The sequence below is a fragment of the Miniopterus natalensis genome, chromosome 7, assembly GCF_054644295.1.
Source record: "Miniopterus natalensis isolate mMinNat1 chromosome 7, mMinNat1.hap1, whole genome shotgun sequence".
Taxonomy (NCBI): domain Eukaryota; kingdom Metazoa; phylum Chordata; class Mammalia; order Chiroptera; family Miniopteridae; genus Miniopterus; species Miniopterus natalensis.
The window spans coordinates 37,053,034-37,074,384 of record NC_142087.1 but is presented as its reverse complement, the minus strand read 5'-3'; the positions used below and the strand labels follow the sequence as shown (position 1 = coordinate 37,074,384).

General features: G+C 34.5%; 1 protein-coding gene across 6 annotated transcripts in view; it reads right to left on the bottom strand.

Annotated features, from left to right (window-relative positions):
• The window catches only part of PPP4R1 (protein phosphatase 4 regulatory subunit 1), a 57,463-nt gene that overhangs the window by 23,759 nt on the left and 12,353 nt on the right, over positions 1-21,351 (bottom strand). For 3 of the 6 annotated variants that reach the window (XM_087818941.1, XM_087818938.1, XM_016208920.2), the window contains 8 exons: positions 19,625-19,760; positions 18,729-18,835; positions 10,651-10,793; positions 10,032-10,178; positions 7,001-7,108; positions 6,794-6,859; positions 5,737-5,895; positions 3,958-4,085 (listed from right to left, as the gene is read on the bottom strand). In XM_087818941.1, coding sequence (XP_087675067.1) covers positions 3,958-4,085; positions 5,737-5,895; positions 6,794-6,859; positions 7,001-7,108; positions 10,032-10,178; positions 10,651-10,793; positions 18,729-18,835; positions 19,625-19,760 — 994 coding nt within the window. The remainder of the gene's footprint in view (positions 1-3,957; positions 4,086-5,736; positions 5,896-6,793; positions 6,860-7,000; positions 7,109-10,031; positions 10,179-10,650; positions 10,794-18,728; positions 18,836-19,624; positions 19,761-21,351) is intronic. The other 3 variants (XM_087818939.1, XM_016208921.2, XM_087818940.1) reach the window with 2 other exon arrangements.

Below are 21,351 nucleotides of genomic sequence, written 5' to 3'. Positions count from 1 at the left end.
AATGCCAGCCCGAGCACCAAAGGGGTTATGGGTTCAATTCCTGGTCAGGGGCACATACCTGGGTTGCAAACCTGCCCCGGTTAGGGAGCATGTGGGAAGCAACCAGTCAGTGTGTCTCTCACATCAATGTTTCTCTCTCTCTCTCTCCCTCTCTCTCTCTCTCTCCACCTCTCCTTCTTTCCCTTCCACTCTCTGAAAAGCAATGGAAAAAATATCCTCTGGTGAGGATCAACAACAACAAAAAGACCATTTAGTACATAAAACTATTCCAAGGGCCTGAAGTTCCTTGATCACTATTTTCACCTTAGCATTCAGATTAAATTTTAATATTAAAATTAATTAAGAATATTAAATTTTGCCTTGGCCGGTGTGGCTCAGTTGTTTGAGCATCATGCCATGCACTGAAAGGTTGCCAGTTCAATTCCCGGTCAGGGCACATGCTCAGGTTGCTGCTCGATCCCAGGTTGGGGTACATAAAGGAGGCAGCTGATCTATGTTTCTCACACTGATGTTTCTCTCTCTCTCCCTCTCCCTTCCAAAATCAATAAAAACACATTTAAAAAAAGAAAATTACATTTTAATACTCTTAGCATAAAAAGCAAAGAATGGTCAAATCATTCTATTTGACTAATGTACAATTACGTTTGTCCAAACTTAAAACTGCTAGTACAGTTTTAAGAGACAAAAAAAATTTCCTAGTATTAAATTCTGGCAAGAATTCTACATGTATGAATAACAGCTGCTTCAAACTGTCAAAAATATAAATTCTCTAAATACTGATTTTTCCTGGACCTGGATAAGAGTCAATGCAAGATCAAGCTGCTAAATGCCAAAATTCTGATATTCTGGGTTGTCAGACTTCCAAATGACATTACACAAGCAAACACTGTTTTGAAAATTGAGGAGACACGATTCTGCACAGTGAGAATTATCTCCTAAGAGATCATAGGCAATAAGAACACCAGAGGGTAAGCCAGAAATTTCTCTCAAAAAGAACCGTAAGTTTCCTTTAGTTTATCATTAAACTCAGAGTTCCTGACTAGAGACCATTGGCCTAGAAAATAAGTACTCATACCTGTATTTCAAGGAGAAAATGACCTATAGAACATCTGGTTAAAGAAGCACTGTATCCTGAGATAAAAGCAAAGAACAATCCCCAAGATACATCTTTCAAGTGCTGTGAATTAACTACAGAAAGTTTTAACATCAGTGAAATACTTCCAAATTTGTGCCAAAAACAGTTTTACTTTCACATTGTTGGCATTAAGCGAAACTGAAAAAAACTAGCATAAGTGGCTCATTATTTAAGGTGTTTGAAATTAAACGTATTTCCTTATAATTATTCATTCAAGATTTATTATCTGCCAACTATGTGCCAGGCCCAGGGAAGGTGTTAGTGTAAACAAAAATAAAAACTAGGTTGTTACACAGGATTGGCTTGTAGTCTACTGGGTGATATGCGGAAATATACAATTAAAAATATATGATTAAAAATTAGTGTCTCATTCCAGTCCTGCTGACAGCCAAGATGCAAAGGCTATGAATTTCCTGAAAAATGCAGGGAAAGATTCTTGGAGGTAATGAGTCTAGAGACAGCAAACACACTGACACTGACTTTGTTAAATGAGATATAAATGGAACAGCAGGGCTTCCCAACAGAAAGCAGGGAGAACCAAAAGAACAATGTATTCAGAGAACAGTATAATTGTTGGTTTGACATAACTTAGAATTGCAAATTTGAAAGTAGCTTTCTGGAAGCAGCCTTTATTAACACCTTCAAAGAACCATTAAAAGCCTAATCTGGGGTAAGTGAAAGATAAATTTTGTATATAGAGTCAGATGTTTATAATCAATAAATGCTTCAAAGAGTGTTAAGTGATATTAAATGTTTCCAGGATCAGATGAAACAGCATATAATAAATAAGTAGTAATGGGAATATAGTGCCAAAAACTTGCTTATTCTGTAACACATTTGAGAAATCTGAATTATAGGGAACTGAGAGGAGTGAGAACTTGCTTATTTTGTAACACATTTGAGAAATCTGAATTATAGGGAACTGAGAGGAGTGAGAACAGGAATAAAGTTCTCTATCTACAGTAGCTGGTTCTTAGTAAGTGCTCAATTAATTTTTGCTTAATCAATCAATCTTAAATAACAAAACAGTTTTAACACAGCTTAAAACAAAAGCCAGTACAGTATTTAAGAGAGGGCAAACAAATTAATGGTTATGAGATTAATAATATCTAGGACGACTCTTTTTGAAGCTAGGAAGTAAAACTATACAAAAGCTTTTACAATGTTTAACACAACTCCTTCCTTAGTCAGTAATTCTCTCTTCCCTCCCTTACACCATTAACACAATTCAATAAAGTCAAATAAAATAGTGAAAATCCAATGCTCCTAATAGTATTGACTTGACATTAAGCCATACCTCATTACAATGAAAGAGAAATTAAGGTTTGTAGCTGAAAGATAACTACCTTTAAAAAGCTCTTCCAATAATGTCCTATACTAGCAGTCAGCAAAACTACCAGCTGTAATAGCCACACCAACTATATTTGTCAATGAAGTTGTATTGGAACAGAGCCACGCCCATTTGTTTATGTATTGTCTATGGCCACTACCTACTGCAAAGGCAGAGTTGAATAGTTGTGACAGAGACTGAAAACATTAATTATTTGGCCTTTTAGAGAAAGTCTGCTTACCCCTGTCCTATGCAATTCTCTGTAAATTTTTATTTTCACTTACTAGACTGTCCCCAGATTTAAAAATAAATAGGTTATCTCATAGTCTTTGTACAATTAGATAGTGAAAAGACACACTAATTTTAAAAATGAAAAATAGATCTAACACCCTCCACCCCCAATCAATATTTTTGTCAAACTCCTTGCAGCAGCTGTTTTCAAAAGAACTGACAGACTGTGCTTGCTAGGAAGGCAGGTTTAGAGTGATTTTTCTTCCTTTACAAAAAACAGTACCTCAGGTTTGTTTGGCTATTCAGCAGGACAGGAGGAGAACAGGCAAAAAGGTAAAACAAGGCAGCAGAGAAGAAAGGAAGAACTGCCAAATCAAAACACCAAGAAAGCAAATATCACAGTATCAAGACCTACAGAAGAAAAGGTCCATTAGCATCACGACAAGGGAGGGACAAGACACTATGGTAACTCAAGCATTATAGTAGGGATTGTTTCAAAAACAGGTACTTGATTATTTCAAGTGCAGGACTGAAAAAGTTTATGCTTATTTTCTCATGCACTAAGTAAGGTCTGAACTGTTTTGCTCCTAAGTATGTAATACAATAAATTTAAAAAAGTAAAACTTAAGCTTTCAAAATGCAAAAAAAAAAAAAAAAATCAGAGTAGTCCTCCAAGTTTCATTTTAAAACCTGCTACCCTATTGATATTCTAGTTACTAAGTACACTAATTTGGTGCTAATAATTAAAATACTTTCCTCCTCAACTGAGATTACAATCATCATTCTGTAGACAGAGAATCCAAGAGCCACAATTAAATAACTGACTGGAAGGAAAAATAATAGTAAGAAATGGACTATATACTAAAACATATTCCTAAATTAGGTTTTGCTCCATAAAAAAAACAAACCCTTTAAATTGTATAACCATTACCTCATCTATGCTAAATGCCAACAGGTGGTTTACTAGGTAAATAATTTATTAAGTAAACTTATTCCAAACTATTATCAAATCTATCATTTATAGTTCCCTATGTGCCCTGGTATCAACTAAGTCTGTCATGTGTATCGTTATCTACTCATTTAATATATAAGCAACCAAAACGACGTTTAACAAATGTATTTAAAAATAGAACTATAAAAACATTCACCAATCTGTATAATCAAAGGAAACAGAAAGCTCTCCAAACTTATAAAATAGTGAAAATGAAAAAAACAGTTCCCAAGCAGTAAAACTGGAAAGCAAAGTTTAAAAAATTTATACCTATTTTTGTCTTCTACTGACATATCTTCTGAACTTTTGCTTTCTTCTTTAAAATATTGGCCTGAGCTAGATGGATTAGCAAAAGTAGATATGAAAGGTCCCAGAGACTGAAAAGCTGCTTGGCGAACCTAGGAAGAAAAGAAGAACAGCAATAAAACATAAAAATATGGGGTTGTTAACAATCTACTTTCCATATATGAATGAAGTATCTTTAAGATAATCAAGTTCTAAAAGAAACCTAGATTCAGAACTACAAATTGTTCTTCAGCTAGAATTTAAAGTTCTTTATAAACTATTTTTTTTCTTAACTTTCAATTTTCTTTTTTCTCCTGGCTTGAATATTTAAACCATGAGAGCATGAATATGAGATCCTGTAAAACGTTTACATGGAAAAAAAACTAAAGAAAGTTCTGTTGTGTTCTCAGGAACAATAAGAATAAATAAAATCAAGATGCCAAACAGAAAATATAAAGCAATAAAATCCACAAAATGTGGTAAATCTTTTTAATGCTTTCAGGTAGGAAAGACTGTAATTTACTCACTACAAGGAAGCAAGGCAGATGTATGAGAACTACATACATATTCATCAGAAATATAATGCTGACAAAATATTTTTCACAAAAACCTGGAAGCATATATTACTGTTATTAATAAATGTCTCAAGTAGGAGAGCTGAAAAGGTTATAAAATTTTATTTCATATTGTGTTCCTGCATTATGTTTGTAAACAAGATTATGCTAAGTGAAATAAGCTGGTCAGAGAAAGACAAGTTATCACATGATCTAAGTCATATGTGGAACCTAAAGAACAAAATAAACTGATGAAAATAGATCCAGAGACATAGAAGCATGGAACAGACAGGAATCTCAGAGGAAAGGCAGGGGTGGGGGGTGAGAAATTAACCAAAGAACTTATACGCATAACCCATGGACACAGACAATAGTGTGGTGAGGCCTGGGGGGAGGGGGGAGGAAATGGGGGGCTAGGGATGGGGTAGAGGGGGCCAATGGGGGGAAAAGGGGGACATCTATAATATCAACAATAAATATAAATTTTAAAAAAGAAAAATAGATAATAAAAATAAAATAAAAGATAATTGCTACCGATTCTTCACAAATTCTCCCAAAACACAGAAGAGTAGGGAACACTTCCCAACTTGTTCTATGAGGCCATTATTATCCTGATAGCAAAACCAAGCAAAAATAATAGAAAAGCCATAGAAGAAAACTACAGACCATTACCTCATACATGAATATAAAAACACTTAACAAAATAATATCAAAATCCAGCAACATATAAAGAGTTGTTACACTATGACTAAGTAAGACATCACAGAGATGGAAGGTTAGTTTAAAATCTGAAAATCAATATACTACATCATAGCCACGAAATGAGCATGTTTTATATTTGAACAGAATTTGTCCAGTTTACAATAAAAGTTAAGCCTGGCCGGGAGTGGCTCAGTGGTTGAGCAACGACCTAGGATCCAGGTGATCGGGGTTCGATTCCCGGTCAGGGCACATGCCCGGGTTGTGGGCTTGATCAATGACTCTCTCATCATTGATGTTTCTATCTCTCTCTCCCTCTCCCTCCCTCTCTCTGAAATCAATAAAGATAGATTTAGAAAAAAATAAAAAATAAATAAATAAATGAAAGTTAATACAGTTGTCTATTGTCTACTCCTAAAATTAACAATAATATACCTTAAATACCAAATTATTAAATCCAAGTCATGTTTGCTATAAAATGCATTATTTTACAAAAATAATAAAATCCTACCCAACGTGAAGGATCACTGATCAAATTAATAAACAGTGCTGATAACTTAGTCCGTCGGATTTCTTGACATGTTGCACATGAAACCGCCATGAAGCATTCAGCACAAGCTTTCCGGACTCCCCATACGTTATCAGAACAAAGTTGGAAAAACCTGGGCAGCTATGCAAGGATAGTCTTTTGTTAGGCAGACAAACAGAGTGAATTGCAATATAGGCATAGTTTGTTTTATTGTGCTTTGCTTTGGCAACCCTGCATGAAGAAAGTCTATCGGCACCATTTTTTCAACAGACTCATAATGGTTAGCATTTTTTTTTTTTTTTAGCAATAAAGTAGTTTTAAATTAAGGCATGTACATTGTTTTTTAAGATGTAATTCTATTGCACACTTAATAAACTACAGTATAATGTAAACATAATTCTTATATGAACTGAGAAACCAAATATGTTTGCTTGTACATTAAGCATATATATATTCTATGAACTAACAATTTAAAAATAACCTGCTGTGGATTTGTCACTAAAGACTTGAGGGTTGCTAATAAAGATTGATTTGAATAAATAAGAAGTGACTTAATAAAAATGAGGTTAAAAATTGATCAATGGTTCTTACACATATTTGCATTTTTAACAAACTGTCTTGCCCAGCCAGGCATGGCTCAGCGGTTGAGCATCAGCCTAGGATCCAGGAGATTGCGGTTCAACTCCCGGTCAGGGAACATGCCCGGGTTGCAGGCTTGATCTCCAGTTGGGGGCGTGCAGGAGGCAGCCTGTCAATGACTCTCTCATCACTGATGTCTCTCTCTCTCTCTCCCCCTCTCTCCCTTCCTCTCTCTGAAATCAATAAAGATATATAAAACAAAAAGCAAACAAACAAAACAGTTCAAATTACAGAAATTTAAACTACTAAACTCAAAGTCCCACAATTCTTCTGGTTTATTACATTCATGAAATTGTGTTAATAAAATCTGGGGGTAAATGTATGCATTCTAAACTTTATGTGCTATTTTGTAATGCATTGCTTACTCCTTTATTACTCCTTTGTTGCTGTTAACACTTACCAGCATTTCCTCAGTAGCTTGCTGGCCAACTACACTGCAAATATCTCCAAAATTGGCAGCACAGACCTGACAACAAAAGCATTACTGACATTTCAAAATATTACACATAAAATTCTTTTAAAATAATCTTTTAAATTTCACATATCAGTCAGTAAACACTAGAACCAAGTGTTCTTAAACAAACAAACAAATAAGACTGAAAAATACCTTTCGAACATGAAACATTCTGCAATCACAGCACATCTCACAAAACCTAGGCAGGATAAGACGCTCTGTAATGTCCTTCCCAACCATGGGAGCCATTTTGCACATTATCTAAAATAAATAAGAACAAAAACACATTGAAAATCTTCTTTTAAATGTCTTTATTGATTTCAGAGAGAGGAAGGGAGAGGGAGAGAGAGAGAGAAACCTCAGTGATGAGACAGTCACTGATTGGCTGCCTCCTGCATGCCCCCTACTGGGGATCAAGCCCACAACCCAGGCATGTGCCCTGACCAGGAATCGAACCCAGAGAAATCGACATTTATTAAGGAAAATGTAGGGATTTTTTTGCTTTTAAAGTTACCAGAAAAAAAATGATTAATAAGATTGAAGCTATAGACAAAATGAAATTTTAAGGATTTTCTCTGGGTTTACTAGGCATTTAGTAATTATTGGTTGATTTTATTGGTGGTAGTTATTATCTATTTTCCTTTCTTTAACTCAGATGTTTTTTGTAATGTATGTGGTATAATGATGCCATATTGTATTTTACATAAATGTTGACTGTTTAAAGGGAAAGAGTACTCATAAGAAGGATCTGGGTTTAGTATATCTGTATTGTTAAGAAAAGACTATAAAGAGGCAGTCCTTACCTTACAAAGTACTGTTTTAAATGAAACTTGTGCATACTGGAACCACGTCCTTACTCCGCAAAGCCTAGGTTCCAAGGAAGACAAGGACACAGTTCCGACATGCACGTTTCAGTTAATGCAGTGCTAGGCAAAGTGAGGATGAACTGGAAATCAGCCCAACATTATTCAAATAAATTCCCCCCACAGTTGGTATAGAAAGAATTCTGATGACTTGTCACTATCTATTCCATCTACTCCCAGCCATGCAAATATGACAAGTAAAAGGCATACAGACTGGAAAGAACGTTCTACTCATATATGACATGATTGTCTGCATAGGCAATCCCAAAGAATCTACAACGAAACCACTAGAACAAATAAGTGAATTTAGGAAGTTTGCAGGATACATGTCAGAATACAAAAATCAAATGCATTTCTGTAAATTAGCAATGAACAAGTAGGAACATTTAAAAACAGTTAAAAAACATGATATCTAACAAAATACATATATGATGTCTACTAAAAACTACAAAACATTGACGAGATAAATAAAAGACCTAAATAAATGGAGAGATCTACCATGTTCATGAATTGTTAAGCTGGCAATTCTTCCCTAATTGATCAACACAATCACTATCAAAATCCCAGCCTCCTCAGAATTGGGATAATACCTACATCTCCCAATCCCCAAAGCCAGTTTTGATTTTTGACTCCATACTGTTTCTAAGAATTTCCAAGACCTAGGTGAAAGATCCAAAATTATACTCTATCACTGATCTATCATAATTAAATTTATTAGAATTATTCCCCAGATAGAGAACAGCTGGGAAGCCAGGGAATGCAAAACATAACAAAATAAACATGAACCAATTGTAAGAGATTCACAGGTTTCATACTAGTACCTTATATAGTCTTTTTACTATAACTATAATGTTTTACTATTGTTAAATTCCATCAAAAATTATAACAGAACAAGTTAAACTCTGCTCAATATAAACCAACAATGATGCCAAAACTGGTTTCCTTTAATGAGGAACATGTGAAATTTTAAAAATAAAAAACATCTATGTTTTAGAACTTGAGAGAGGTAGTGATGCACAACATTATGAAAATACTGTTACTTAATTGTACACTTTAAATGGTTAATTTTATATTATGTAAATTTCACTTAAATAAAAATGACATTACTGGAAAAAAGTATCTAAACTTATTAACTAGTACCTGAATATCTAAACTTATTAATTGGTACCTGAGTATATAAAAATAAAATAATGAAATCAAATTTCCAAGGGAAATGGACTAGAAAGATGATAAAATTCATCCTACTAATGATTCAGAAGTACTATAAAATTTTGGTTTGATTTTTTTCATATCAACGAAGATGTAATTGTATTATTTGAGGTTTAAACAGTAAACTCTCTCTATCCAAATAGATTTGAATAAATTTTCAGGTGGATTTATCAGTTTTCTAATGTATCAGAATTCTTACTATCTGAGCTCAAGAACCACAGATGTGAACTGCAACAGATATTACTATATATTCTAATTCATGCCCTATTTTTTTTTTTTAATTCCTCACTTAGGGATATTTTTTCCATTGCTTTTCAGAGAGTGGGGGGGGGGGGGAGAGAGAGAAAGAGAGAGAGAGAAGGAGGAAGAAACATCGATGTGGGAGAGACACATCAATTGGTTGCCTCCCACACACACCCCAACAGGGGCCAGGGATAAACGATGCCTGCAACCAAAGTACATGCTCTTGGCTGGATCGAACCTGGGACCCTTCAGTTCCCATTCATGCCCTATTTTTGATGGATCTCTAAAAATATTTGCTAACCATGTCAAAAAAAAAAACCCAGAAAATTTACTATTATACTTGACTTTATTATGTGCATAATGAATTAATCTGTATATCGTTAATAATCATAATTTACATCAAGTAAAATTACTTGCCTGACTACCCTTCCCCCAAAGACCATAGAGTCAAGGGCAAGAGCCAACTATATTACTATTTTTTTCCTACTGTGCTTACACAATGCCTAGATAAGTATTCAATAGCAATTAAAGGGGTTCAAATGTTTCTTCATTCAATACAGTTGTTTTTAATGCACTGGTTATTTCTCCCATTTATTTCCCATTTTGACATAATAATAAACTTATAGTTAGAACCATCTAATTTCCAGTTGCTCTGCACAACAGGGGGCCCACAGAAATACATTTTCTCTTATAAGCCTAAATCCCTTTCTAGCTAGTCATTCTATTTCAAATTCAATAATCTGTGGCTACTTTGATAACTAATATGTATAAAACCTATAGCACATAATGTAGCATATTTACTGAGTACCTCCTATTAGTCAATATAGTGACAAATTTTTACATAAATTGAAAAATCACATGCTACTTACAGCCACAGCTTCTGTTTTCACATCATCATTGCTATCTGGGGCAGTTAGCTCTATGAGGACGGGGCACACTTTGGTCTCCACATCAAATCGCTCAATTAACTCTTGCTCCAACAGAGCCAGCAAAGCTGCCTGACTTGTTTTTCTTACCTAGGAAAAAATTAACAATATAAATGAAGTACATAAATGATACAGCAAAACTCTATTATTTGATTTTCAGAAAACTGAAGATTTCTCATATCAACCGGTAAAATCATGCAAATAAAACTTGTGGCTATTTTCTTCCAGTACTACAAAGGCAGAATGTGGTAGATTGTGTTATAACAGAAGTGGAACAAAGAAGCTGTCTTGTAAAATGTCTCACAAAGAAACTTTTTGAGGGACACCTATGAGGGAGCCAAATGACCAAATGAGGATGCAACTTGGAGAAACTGTCTATCATGGCATTAAGGAGACCTCCTAGATTTGCCAAACTTTCAACACACCTTGTCTAAGACAAATGGTCTTTTGAATAACAATGTCAAACAGGAAAACACATTCAAATGAGACCTAGAGTAGGCCATTCTACATACATCATACTACATAAATTTCCATTAAGAACATGTAAATGTGGCACTCTTACCTGATTATTCTGATCTGCGAGATATCTAACCACAATAGGTAGTAAGTATTTGGAAAAAGCATATGGGATTGAAGGCCGGTTTTCTTGACAAAACAATGCAATATGAGGCACCTGTTCCATCAGCTCTGCTCTCACGGTTGGTTCTATTGAAACGATAGAAATGTGAGCAAACATCCCCCACAATAACAAAATCTTTGCCAGGGCTTGAGACTACTTCAGAAAGGTTTAGCTTTTCACCCTTATTATGAAGGACTTACAAGATGTTCTCTAACTCAGCAATCCTTTTCACAATCATACACAATACACAGATCAACCCCCATGAGTTAAAGGAGGACCTTCCCCCCAACTTGTATCTTCATAGTGCACACTTAGTATGCAATCATTTCCTATAGTGGCTGAATGAGTTTATTCATCACCTACATTGTGCCACATGTGCTAGAGATTAAATATCCAAGTCACAGCAACTATAATATTGTCTATAAACTCTACTATTTAAAAACCTCATCAGACAAGGCATAAGGACTGGCTTCTAATCTAAGTTAGTTAAGGAATGGAAGATTTATAGTTAGACTTAACTAAGACTAAAAAAAGGGTATGTGAATATTAAAGGAAACCAATAGATTTTTTACAAAACCAAAAAGTCCTGAAAAGACCCAAGTATATATGGCATATTTAAATGTGACAAATATGGCATTTCAGATCTCTAGGTTTCAAAAGGATGAACTATCCAATATTAATGGTAAGAAAATCAGCTAGGACCCTGGACGGGTAGCTCAGTTGGTTAGAGCATTGTCCTGATACCCCAAGGCTGTGGGTTTGATCACTGGTCAGGGCACATACACAAAACAACCAATGAATGCATAAGTAAGTGGAACAAATCTATGTTTCTCTCTCTCTCTCCCCCGTCCACTCTCTCTAAAAGAAATTAAATATATATAAAAAAAAGAAATCAGCTGGTTATGTCAGAAAAAAAGATAAGATTCCTATACTACATACGACATTAATTCTAGGTGAACTAAAGTTCCAAAAGTTTCTTTTTTTTAAAGATCAAAAGCACTAAAAGACAGTATTTTAAAACAATGTTTAATCTTGAGGTGGGAAGCCCTTTCAAGGAGAACAAATCCAAAAACCAACAAAATGCCAGCACCTTTCACTTTATAAAGGCTTCATTATAGACAACAGATACTATATACTCAGTTAAAAGGCAAAACAACCTGGAAGGAAATACACGTACAATAAAGTATTAATAACTAAATATACAATGAACCCATTGTTCAAATGAATACAAAAAAGAAAATAAGGATATGAACAGGCAATTCATAGAAGAGATGCAAGTGACTGACAAACATACAGACAAGATGGATCATCAATACAAGTCATTATATCAGACCTAATTAGAGCTTTGGCTCTTATTACTGATATTATTACAGTTACCTTAAGGTAAATATACATGAATGTGTCCAGAAGAACTCTGGATTTCAACAAATAAAAATTAATAAAACTATCAGTAGAAAATGTACTAGCATTTTACAAAGCTAAGAGTCTTATCCACAAACCAATTTTGGAGTTCCTATTACACGACTGTGCCATTTGAAATTAAACAGTATTTGAATAAAATAGAGTGCTGTTTTGAAAAATAAAAACTTAATAAAACAGACATATGGCCTCTGTTTTTCCTCACTAACCCTAAAATTGCTAACATTGACTCTGATACATGTATTTTGGAGCAACTGAAGGGGAGACAAGTTCCAGTTTTAGCTAAGAATGAAATCAATAACTTTTCTTTCTTCAAAGCCCTGTTTAGGCACATAGACCAATGGAACAAATCAAGTACAGGAAAGATCCATGTACATGTAGACAACTGATTCATTAAAAGGTGAAAAGGGAAAGATGGTCTGGTTCAATAAATGATGCTGTATCAACTGGATACCCACATTAAAAAAAAAAAAGAAACAAAATGCCCTGGTCAGTGTCGCTCAGTTGATTGGGCATCATTGTGTGCACCAAAAGGTTGCTGGTTCGATTCTAGGTCAGGCACATGCCTGGGTTGTGGGCTTGATGGGGGGCAGTGGGAGGGAAGGTGCAGGAGGCAGCCAATTGATGTTCCGCTCTCACATTGATGTTTCTCTTTCTCTCTTTCCCTCTCCTTTCCTTTCTCTCTCTCAAAAAAAAAAACCACAAAAAACAAAAATCAATAAAAATATCAAATAAATAAATAAATAAAACTTGTCCCCTATTTCATATCATACACAAGAATAAATTCCAGGTGGAATGTAGATCTACATGTCCAAAGACAGAAAATATTCATAACTTTGAAGAAAAATTTTCGTAAGGAGGACACAAATAGTACTACCCATAAGAGAAAAGAACTTCTCTTCTTTACTGGGCATCATTAAGAGAGTGAAAAGAGCCCTGGAGGTGTGCTTAGTGGTTAGAGCATTGCCCCCGCACTCCAAAGGGTCCTGGATTCGATTCCGGGTCAAGGGTATGTACCTGGGTTGCAGGTTTGCTCACCACCCCCGCTCAGGGTGTATGCAGGATGCAACCAGTCCATGTGTCTCTCTCACATTGATGTGTCTTTCTTTCTCTCTCTCCCCCCTTCCACTCTCTCTGAAAAGCAATGGAAAAAAATATCCTTGTGTGAGGGTAAAAAAAAAGAATAATAAGATATACTGTCTCGTCATACACACCCCAAATCCCACTTGCCTCTCCTGCTGAGTATTTATTTGCGCTCTCCTAGCATTTTTTCTATGAATTTACTTGCATATCTAATACACACACATATACTGTTTTAGGGGGATTGTTTTTACATAGTGTCATACTGTATGTAATGTTCAACAACTTGCTTTTCTTATTAAATATAAGTTTAGGAAATATATTTTAAAAAATTAAAATGGCAATAAATAAATAAATACCTATCAATAATAACCTTGAATGTAAATGGATTAAATGCTCTAATCAAAAGACATAAGGTAGCTGAATGGATAAAACATGCCCAAATATATGCTGTCTACAAGAGACCCACCTCAGAACAAAAGACTCACACAAGATGAGAGTGAAGGGATGGAAAAAAAAATTTCCATGCAAAGGGAAATGAAAAAAAAAAGCTAGGGTAGCAAAACAGCATTGAGGGACCTGAAGAGTATTATGCTAAGCGAAATAAGACAGTTGGAGAAAGACAAATATCATATGATCTCACTCATATGTGGAGTCTAATGAACAAAATAAACTGATGAACAAAATAGATCCAGAGATATAGAAGCATGGAACAGGCTGAGGGATCTCAGAGGGAAAGGCAATGGTGGGGGGAGATTAGCCAAAGAATTTATATGCATATATGCATAGCCCATGAACTCAGACAACAGTGTGGTGAAGGCCTGGGGGGGCAGTCATAGGGGAAAAAACAGGGACATTTGTAATATTTTCAACAATAAAGATAAATTTAAATAAAAAAAAGAGCGAAGAGACAAGTCACAGAGTGAAAAATACCTGTAATCCACACAAATGAATTAGTGCTTGTATCCAGAATACAGTATTTCTTCAAACATGTAAGAAAAAGACTGCTAATTAAAAAAAAAAAGGGGGGGGTTTGAGCAGGTATTTTAAAAAAGATGTCCAAATAGCCAATAAGCATATAACCAGGTGCTCAGCTTTACTGGTTGCTGAGGACATATAAAATAAAACCACAATGAAATATAAACCTAAACTACTTCCTCTTTTTGGAAAATTTAAAATAAACAAGTTTTGGTGAAGAAGTGAGACAGGAACTCTCATACACTGCTGGTAGGACAACAAATTGTTATACCACTTTGGAAGATTCTATGGCATGTCAAAGCTGAATATATACATACCCTCTGACACAGTAACTCCCATTCTAAGTATATACCCTCTCTCTAGAAATACGTGCACATGTGCTCCATGTGACTTCTTGGCTCACAGTAGCATTAACAGCCGTAAGCTAAAAGTAATCCACATGTCCACTAACAGAATAAAGGGTAAATAAGTTGCAATATATTCACAGAGTAATCATTGCATAACAATTTTAAAAATCTATAAATAGTTACATGCAACAACATGATGGGTTTTAGAGGTATAAAGTATAAAGAAGCTAGATACAAAAGAATACATTCAGTTTGATCCCATATAAAGTTCAGACAGGCAAAAGAATCTAGGTTTTATGGTCAAAACATTGATTACCTTTGGGGGAAGAGAAGAACAGAACAGAAATTAGCAGGTGCTGAGAGATGGTTCCTGGATGCTAGTTCTATTTCTTGATCTAAGTAGTAATACATGGGCCTTCATTTTGTGACACTTTATGGGGCTGTACATTTACAGTTCATGTACTTTTTCTAGTGTGTTACATTCAATATTAAAAGAACATAAATCAGCTTTAAGTATGTTATTTCTAAAACCCTGATACTTGTAAGTGGTTTGGGTTTCAAATTTACATACCCCGGAATAGTTCGAGCATTGCCTCTCTCCTCTCCCCTTTTCCCCCCAAAAACATTACAAACATATGCACACACAAGAAATTAACATAAAATTACTCCTAGTTGCTAACCCTGAGCCCGGGAGACAACTCAAAACGACTTGAGGAAAGTCACTCCCATAATGAAGGCTGACCCAAACACCAAATACCTATGAAGACCCACAAAAGATGACCTCACAATCTAAACCTATAAAAGAAAATGACAAGGAAAATGATCCTTCAGTAGCAAAAAGATTAAAATACAACACAGGATCATAATGCCAAGAACTTCAGCTAGTGTAAACAATCTTTATAATTTTAAACATTCTATTTTAAAGATATAATAAAAGGAAATATACTGAAAAGGAACATAATAATAGGGAGAGAAAAATAAGAGAAAATGAAAACAAAGTACTTAAGATTCCTGAAAATGAAAAATGAAGTTAATGGCAATGAAATATTCAACAGTCAGATGGCAGGTTAGAATCTGGTAGAAAATACTTTGCTGAGAGAAATGGCCCAAATGTAGATGGGCAGATAAAGGACTGGAAAGTAAGAACAGGTAACAGCCATGTAAAATACATTTATATAACAAGAGTTCTAAATTTGGAACCATGTGCAAAATACATGCTCAAACAAAAAATAAACTTTAAAAAAGGAGTCTGAAATGGAAGAGAGGCAATATTCAAAATGTTAAAGGTTGAAAATTTCCCCTATCTAATGAAAAGATAAGAATCCTCAAATTCAAGAAGCAGGGCAAAATCCTGAGTAGAGTAAATAAAAATAAATCTGTACTTAAACACAGGACAATAAAATGAAGAATGCCAAGGAAAAGAAGTCTTAAAATCAATCAGGAGAGGAAAACAAGATTACCTACAAAGACCAAATTAAATAACAGCCTTCTCAATAGGAACAACAGTAAGATGAGAATGGAATATTAAAACTATCAGCTAGATTTTTACACTTAGTTAAATGATAATTTAAGAGTAAGGGTGAAATAAAAATATTTTCAGACAAAGGAAAAAGGGTATGTCACTGTTAGAAGCTTATTAATATGTCTTTTCAGAAAGAGGAAATTGAACCAGAAAACAGTCAGGTGAAAGATGTATTAAGGGAAAAAAATTTAGTAAATTCAGTAGAAAATCTAAACAAACATTTACTATATAAAATCATAAAGATATAAATGCTAAATTTAGGGGAATAAAAAATCAAGATAAATGTTGACAAAAATAAGGCAGATCAAAGGTTTAAACATTCTAAGGTCCTTGTTTGTTTAGGAAGATGTATTACATGCATTAACTTAAAAGTTGTATCTTTTTAAACTGCCTTTATCTTACTCGAACATTACAATCAACCCAGTGTACCAAGTTAGAAACCTCAGCGTCAACTCCCTCTCTTCCTTCACTCTCAACTATCACAGTAGCTTTAAAATCCCTCCCTAGCACTTCAATTTCTCTCAAACTCAAAACAATTACTAGTCTCCGAACTAGTCTTCCTGTCACCCATCTTTGTCAAGTCAATCCATACTGCTGCATTAGTGTTCTAAATCACAAAAATGCAAACTCTCTAGCAGGGCATAGTATAAACCTTTACAATCTAGCCTTCAACTACTTTATTATATAACAGTTTCCTTTTTCTCAACTGTAGACTCATTTAATTCCCTGTTAACCAACTGGGCCACATCCTGAACTCCTTAAGCCTTGAAACCTCTCTCTTCCTCTCCCGCGTACGCTCTCCCCTCTGTACATCATCGTTCTGCCAAATCCAACTCAGGTGCCACTTACTTTTCTGAAGCCAGCCCCAACCCTCCCCACTGTAATTCCACTGTTCACATGGTGGTTGCGTTCATTACACTGTTGATCTGAGGGCAGGAAGCTTACTACTCTAACGTTTAATGTAGAGCCTGGCATAGAGTATGCACTGTTTTATGTTTGCCGAGTGAATGGAAGGTGTAAATGTCAATAGAGGTGTTTACCATAAACTCAACAACTTGAGAACATATTTTTAAAATATATACACATATATATTTATAAAAACCAACACTATGATTGATAAACAGGTAAAAGAAAATAAATACAAATTCCTCCTTAAAGAATATCTATGTCTCAACTAAGAAAAGAGTAATCACAATGGGATGCAACACTGCCAAAATTTTAAGTTAAATTTTATCCACATCAAATCAAAAAATAAATTATAAATACAAATTATACTTGATAAGACTCTCTCCTAAAACCATTCTGGAACAAGCATATCCATGAGCAATTATGTACACAGAATGCCACAATGAAAAAGATTATCAGTAAGGATACAAGTGTTTTTCCTACTCTGTAAGAAAATAAAATTTAAGGCTTATGTCAACAGTAAATAGATATTCCCATAAAATAAATGGCTTACCAAAAGACGAGCTCATCTAAAAATGAAAATACTTGCTGACATGCCAAAAAGTTCATTAGATACTGAAAATTAACACATTTTAACAAAGTTTTTAAGAAAAAAACCTTTTAATTAATTTTCAAATTTTAGTTTCTAAAGTCAAATATAAAACTATGCTTAAAATTTAGTGTTAGGGCTCTGGCTGGGTAGCACAGTTGGTTAGGGTGACCATGGTTATAGGTACCATCCCCAGTCAGGGCACATACAAGAAATCAACCAATGAAAGCACAAATAAGTGGAACAACAAATGGATCTCTCTCCCCTTCTTCTTCTCTTTCTCAAAATCAATAAAAAAAATTAAAAAAAACCCTTAGTATTAGGTTAAAATGGTAAATTTTATTTTATGTATATTTTACCACAATAAAAATAATTAAAAAAAACTTAATATAACTGTTTTCTAAGCCTCAAATCAAGTTTACCTTTTTTTTTTTTAAACTTTTAAAATTAATTTACTTAATTCTCACCCTGAGGGTATGTTTATTGATTTTAGACAGAGGAAGGGGGGATGGGGAGAGGGATGGGGAGAGGGAGAGGGAGAAAGAAACACAGACTACATCTCTCGTAGGTGCCCGAAATGGGACTGAACACACAACCTAAATAAGTGCCCTGATCAGGAATCGAGTCTGTGACCTTTGGGTGCAAGGGACTATGCTCCAACCAACTGAGCCACGCCAGCCAGGGCAAGTTGACCTCTTTTTTAAGCAGACCCTCTTATTTTCACTTTGGAGACAAATAGCTTCAGTTTTACAATGGGTGATTAACATTAGGACCAGTTCCCAGTGTAGTAGTTATCACAATGGGTGGTTAACATTTTTTGCAAGTGAGAAAGCATACAAAAGGAAAGCACTTTATATATGCCTAAAAATACAGCCCACTCCATCCCACCAAATAATTTATTTGAAATTATTTTTAAAGTTTTTATTAATCCTAAAACATTAACATACATGATGCAAAACAATGTTAAGGTTTTTCTATTGAGAAATTTCCAAAATTAAACTACATGGGCCTACTATAAAATGTTTGGATTTTAATCACGGGTTTTTATTTTCTCGTTACTAATGGGTTTGCTAATTTACTTAGGAAAAATTTTAAAGAAATTTCTTATCACAATAAGTTTTTTATTAGTTTTAAAAACACAAATTTGGTAAAAGAAAACTTTCTTTGCATAAACATGTACCTGAATCGTCAGCTAGTCTGCTAATTCTTTCCAAAACAGCAATACAATCTCTTTCATCATCGCAGACTTCCCTCAATGTATCCAGCAAACTCCGGGCCACCATTTGTCTACACGCACACAAAAAAAATTATATCGTGTTCAGTGGTATCAACAGTTAATATTCAGAACTTCAAAAGCTAGAATCTGTGTAGTTTCAAAGAAAATTTTTCTTATACAATTAATAACATATATCAAGTCCCTAATTTCGCAAGTAACAAATGCCATCATAGGTTTTATTTTAACAAGATGAAACTGAATATTTACTGAAATATTTTTCATCTTTATCTAACAAATTTCTAAGGTCACTGAAATTCATGTCCATAACTTACCTTCAACTATAACGACAGGAAAATGCGCTCATTCTTCATTATATAAAACATATTTACATATTTTACTAAATGAGTTTTATCCATCTATACTCAAAAAACTTAAAGACTTTCAGATTTCCCAGAAAAGTCTCGTACAGGTGGTCTTGTGACCTTAGTCACTGGCATGCCACAATCCCCCATGAACATCACCTGGCACACAGTAGGTGTACATCATCATCTGCTTAAAGAGTAATATACTCCTCAGTAATCACTTTTTATGAATATCAAAATTATGTCTAACAGCAAAAAAGCAATAGTATCTTTTTTTTTTGCCAAGAAGCAAAGAGTGCTGTAGGGTTACTAGGCTCAAGGAAGTAAACAACTAAAACAGAGGTCGTGGGCTGTGACTATTAAGAGAATTTAGTGACTCAGAATGCACACGCTACTAATACCTACTTTAAACTGGGTAATTTTATTTTCCCTCCTGAAATTAATGTAATAAAAACCATCCTTCCACTTCCACTTGAATGGAAAAAAAGCTGCACATACCTGTTAAATACGTTCTCACTTGCAGCATACTTGTCCAATCTCCCCAGTGGCGTCAACATTTCATCTTGTGAGACAAAGTCCAGGGCTGAAGGTATAATAATCACATCAGACTCTGAGCTGTAGTCATCCACACCAACTATCAGAGACATCAGAAATACTCCTTATAACACTCTGAAACTAAAAAGTACTCCTTGCCTGTCTGAAGCAGCTTAAGTAAAACTGCCCTTAATGAGTCTGGAGTGGTACAAAGAATCACAAGAAAATCTTAGAATTAATTTAGAAGCTATGGAAAAACTGAAGGATGCTTCCTCTGCTTTTTTTTTACAGATTAAGTTGTCTCTAGAAGCACAGGAGTCACAGGCTGTAGAAACTAAGTATGGGGTGATCACAGAAAAATGATCAGAAAAGAGGAATTACAGAAATCTGAGGATTTACGCATTCAGTTAGAACACAACTTGTAAATAAATATCAAACACTGATCGTTAATTCTGGAATGTAGTCAGAGAAAAACATTATACACAGAAGAGAAAGATAAGAATTACAGCAAACTTCTCATTAGAAAAAGTACAAGCCAGAAAACAGAAAAAAACGACGTCAATCTCCAACTCTACTCCATAAATAGAAGTCTTTCAAATATCTTTGAAATTCATTATCTTTCAAAGGCAAAGGTGAAATAAAGATTTTTTCCCCCCAGACACACAAAAACTGGCAGATAGTATCACCAGCAGACCTGCACTGTAAGATTAAAGGAAGTACTTCAAGCAAAAAAAAAATATATATATATATACACATATATATACATACACACACACACACACATACCAGATGGAAATCTGGATTTACAACAAAGAAATGAAGAGCAACAGGAATGGTAAATATGTGGGTAAATACAAAAGCCTTCTTATTTTAAAAATCTCTTTAAAGGATAATTGAATGTTTGAAGCAAAAAATATATACTATAAAAGATTAAAAATGTACTGTGAGGTTTATAACATATACAAAGGTAAAATGTATGACTACACTACCACAAAGGCAGGAAAAGAGTAAAGCATACAGTCCTAAAGTTCTTAGATGGTAGGTAAAAAGATACACATTACTTGAAGATACACTGTAATAAGTTAAATATATATATATACTAATTATAAACTCTGTAGCAACCATTAAACATCAAAAAAACAACCAAAGACATGGAGCTAGTAAGCCAATAAAAGACAATAAAATGAAATCACAAAACAGTATTCAGTCCAAAAGAAAGCAGAAAAAATTGATAAAAGGAAGAAGGAACCAATAGAAAAAATAGATGGAAAAGACCAAGATGAGAAATTTAAACCCAATTGTATCACTTTAGGTGCAAATGGTCTACACAGCCCAATTAAAAGGCAGATCATCAAATGGATTAAAAATAACACCTAGCATGCCTGGCCGGTGCAGCTCAGCAGCTGAGCATTGACCTAGGATCCAGAAGGGCACATGCCCGGTTTTCAGGCTCAGTTCCCAGCCCATCAATGACTCATCACTGATGTTTCTCTCTCTCCCTTCTCTCTGAAATCAGTTAAAAACAAACAAACAAAAGACCACCTAACATGAAATAATTACATACGCAGTGCAGATAAATTTTATACAGGTTGTCCTGATCTAAGGACCTTAATTACAAATCAGAGTTGTAAAAACCACCGAGACACTCATTTGACCTGTTTTTCCCTCTGTAAAGTAAGACTGTAAAGCTA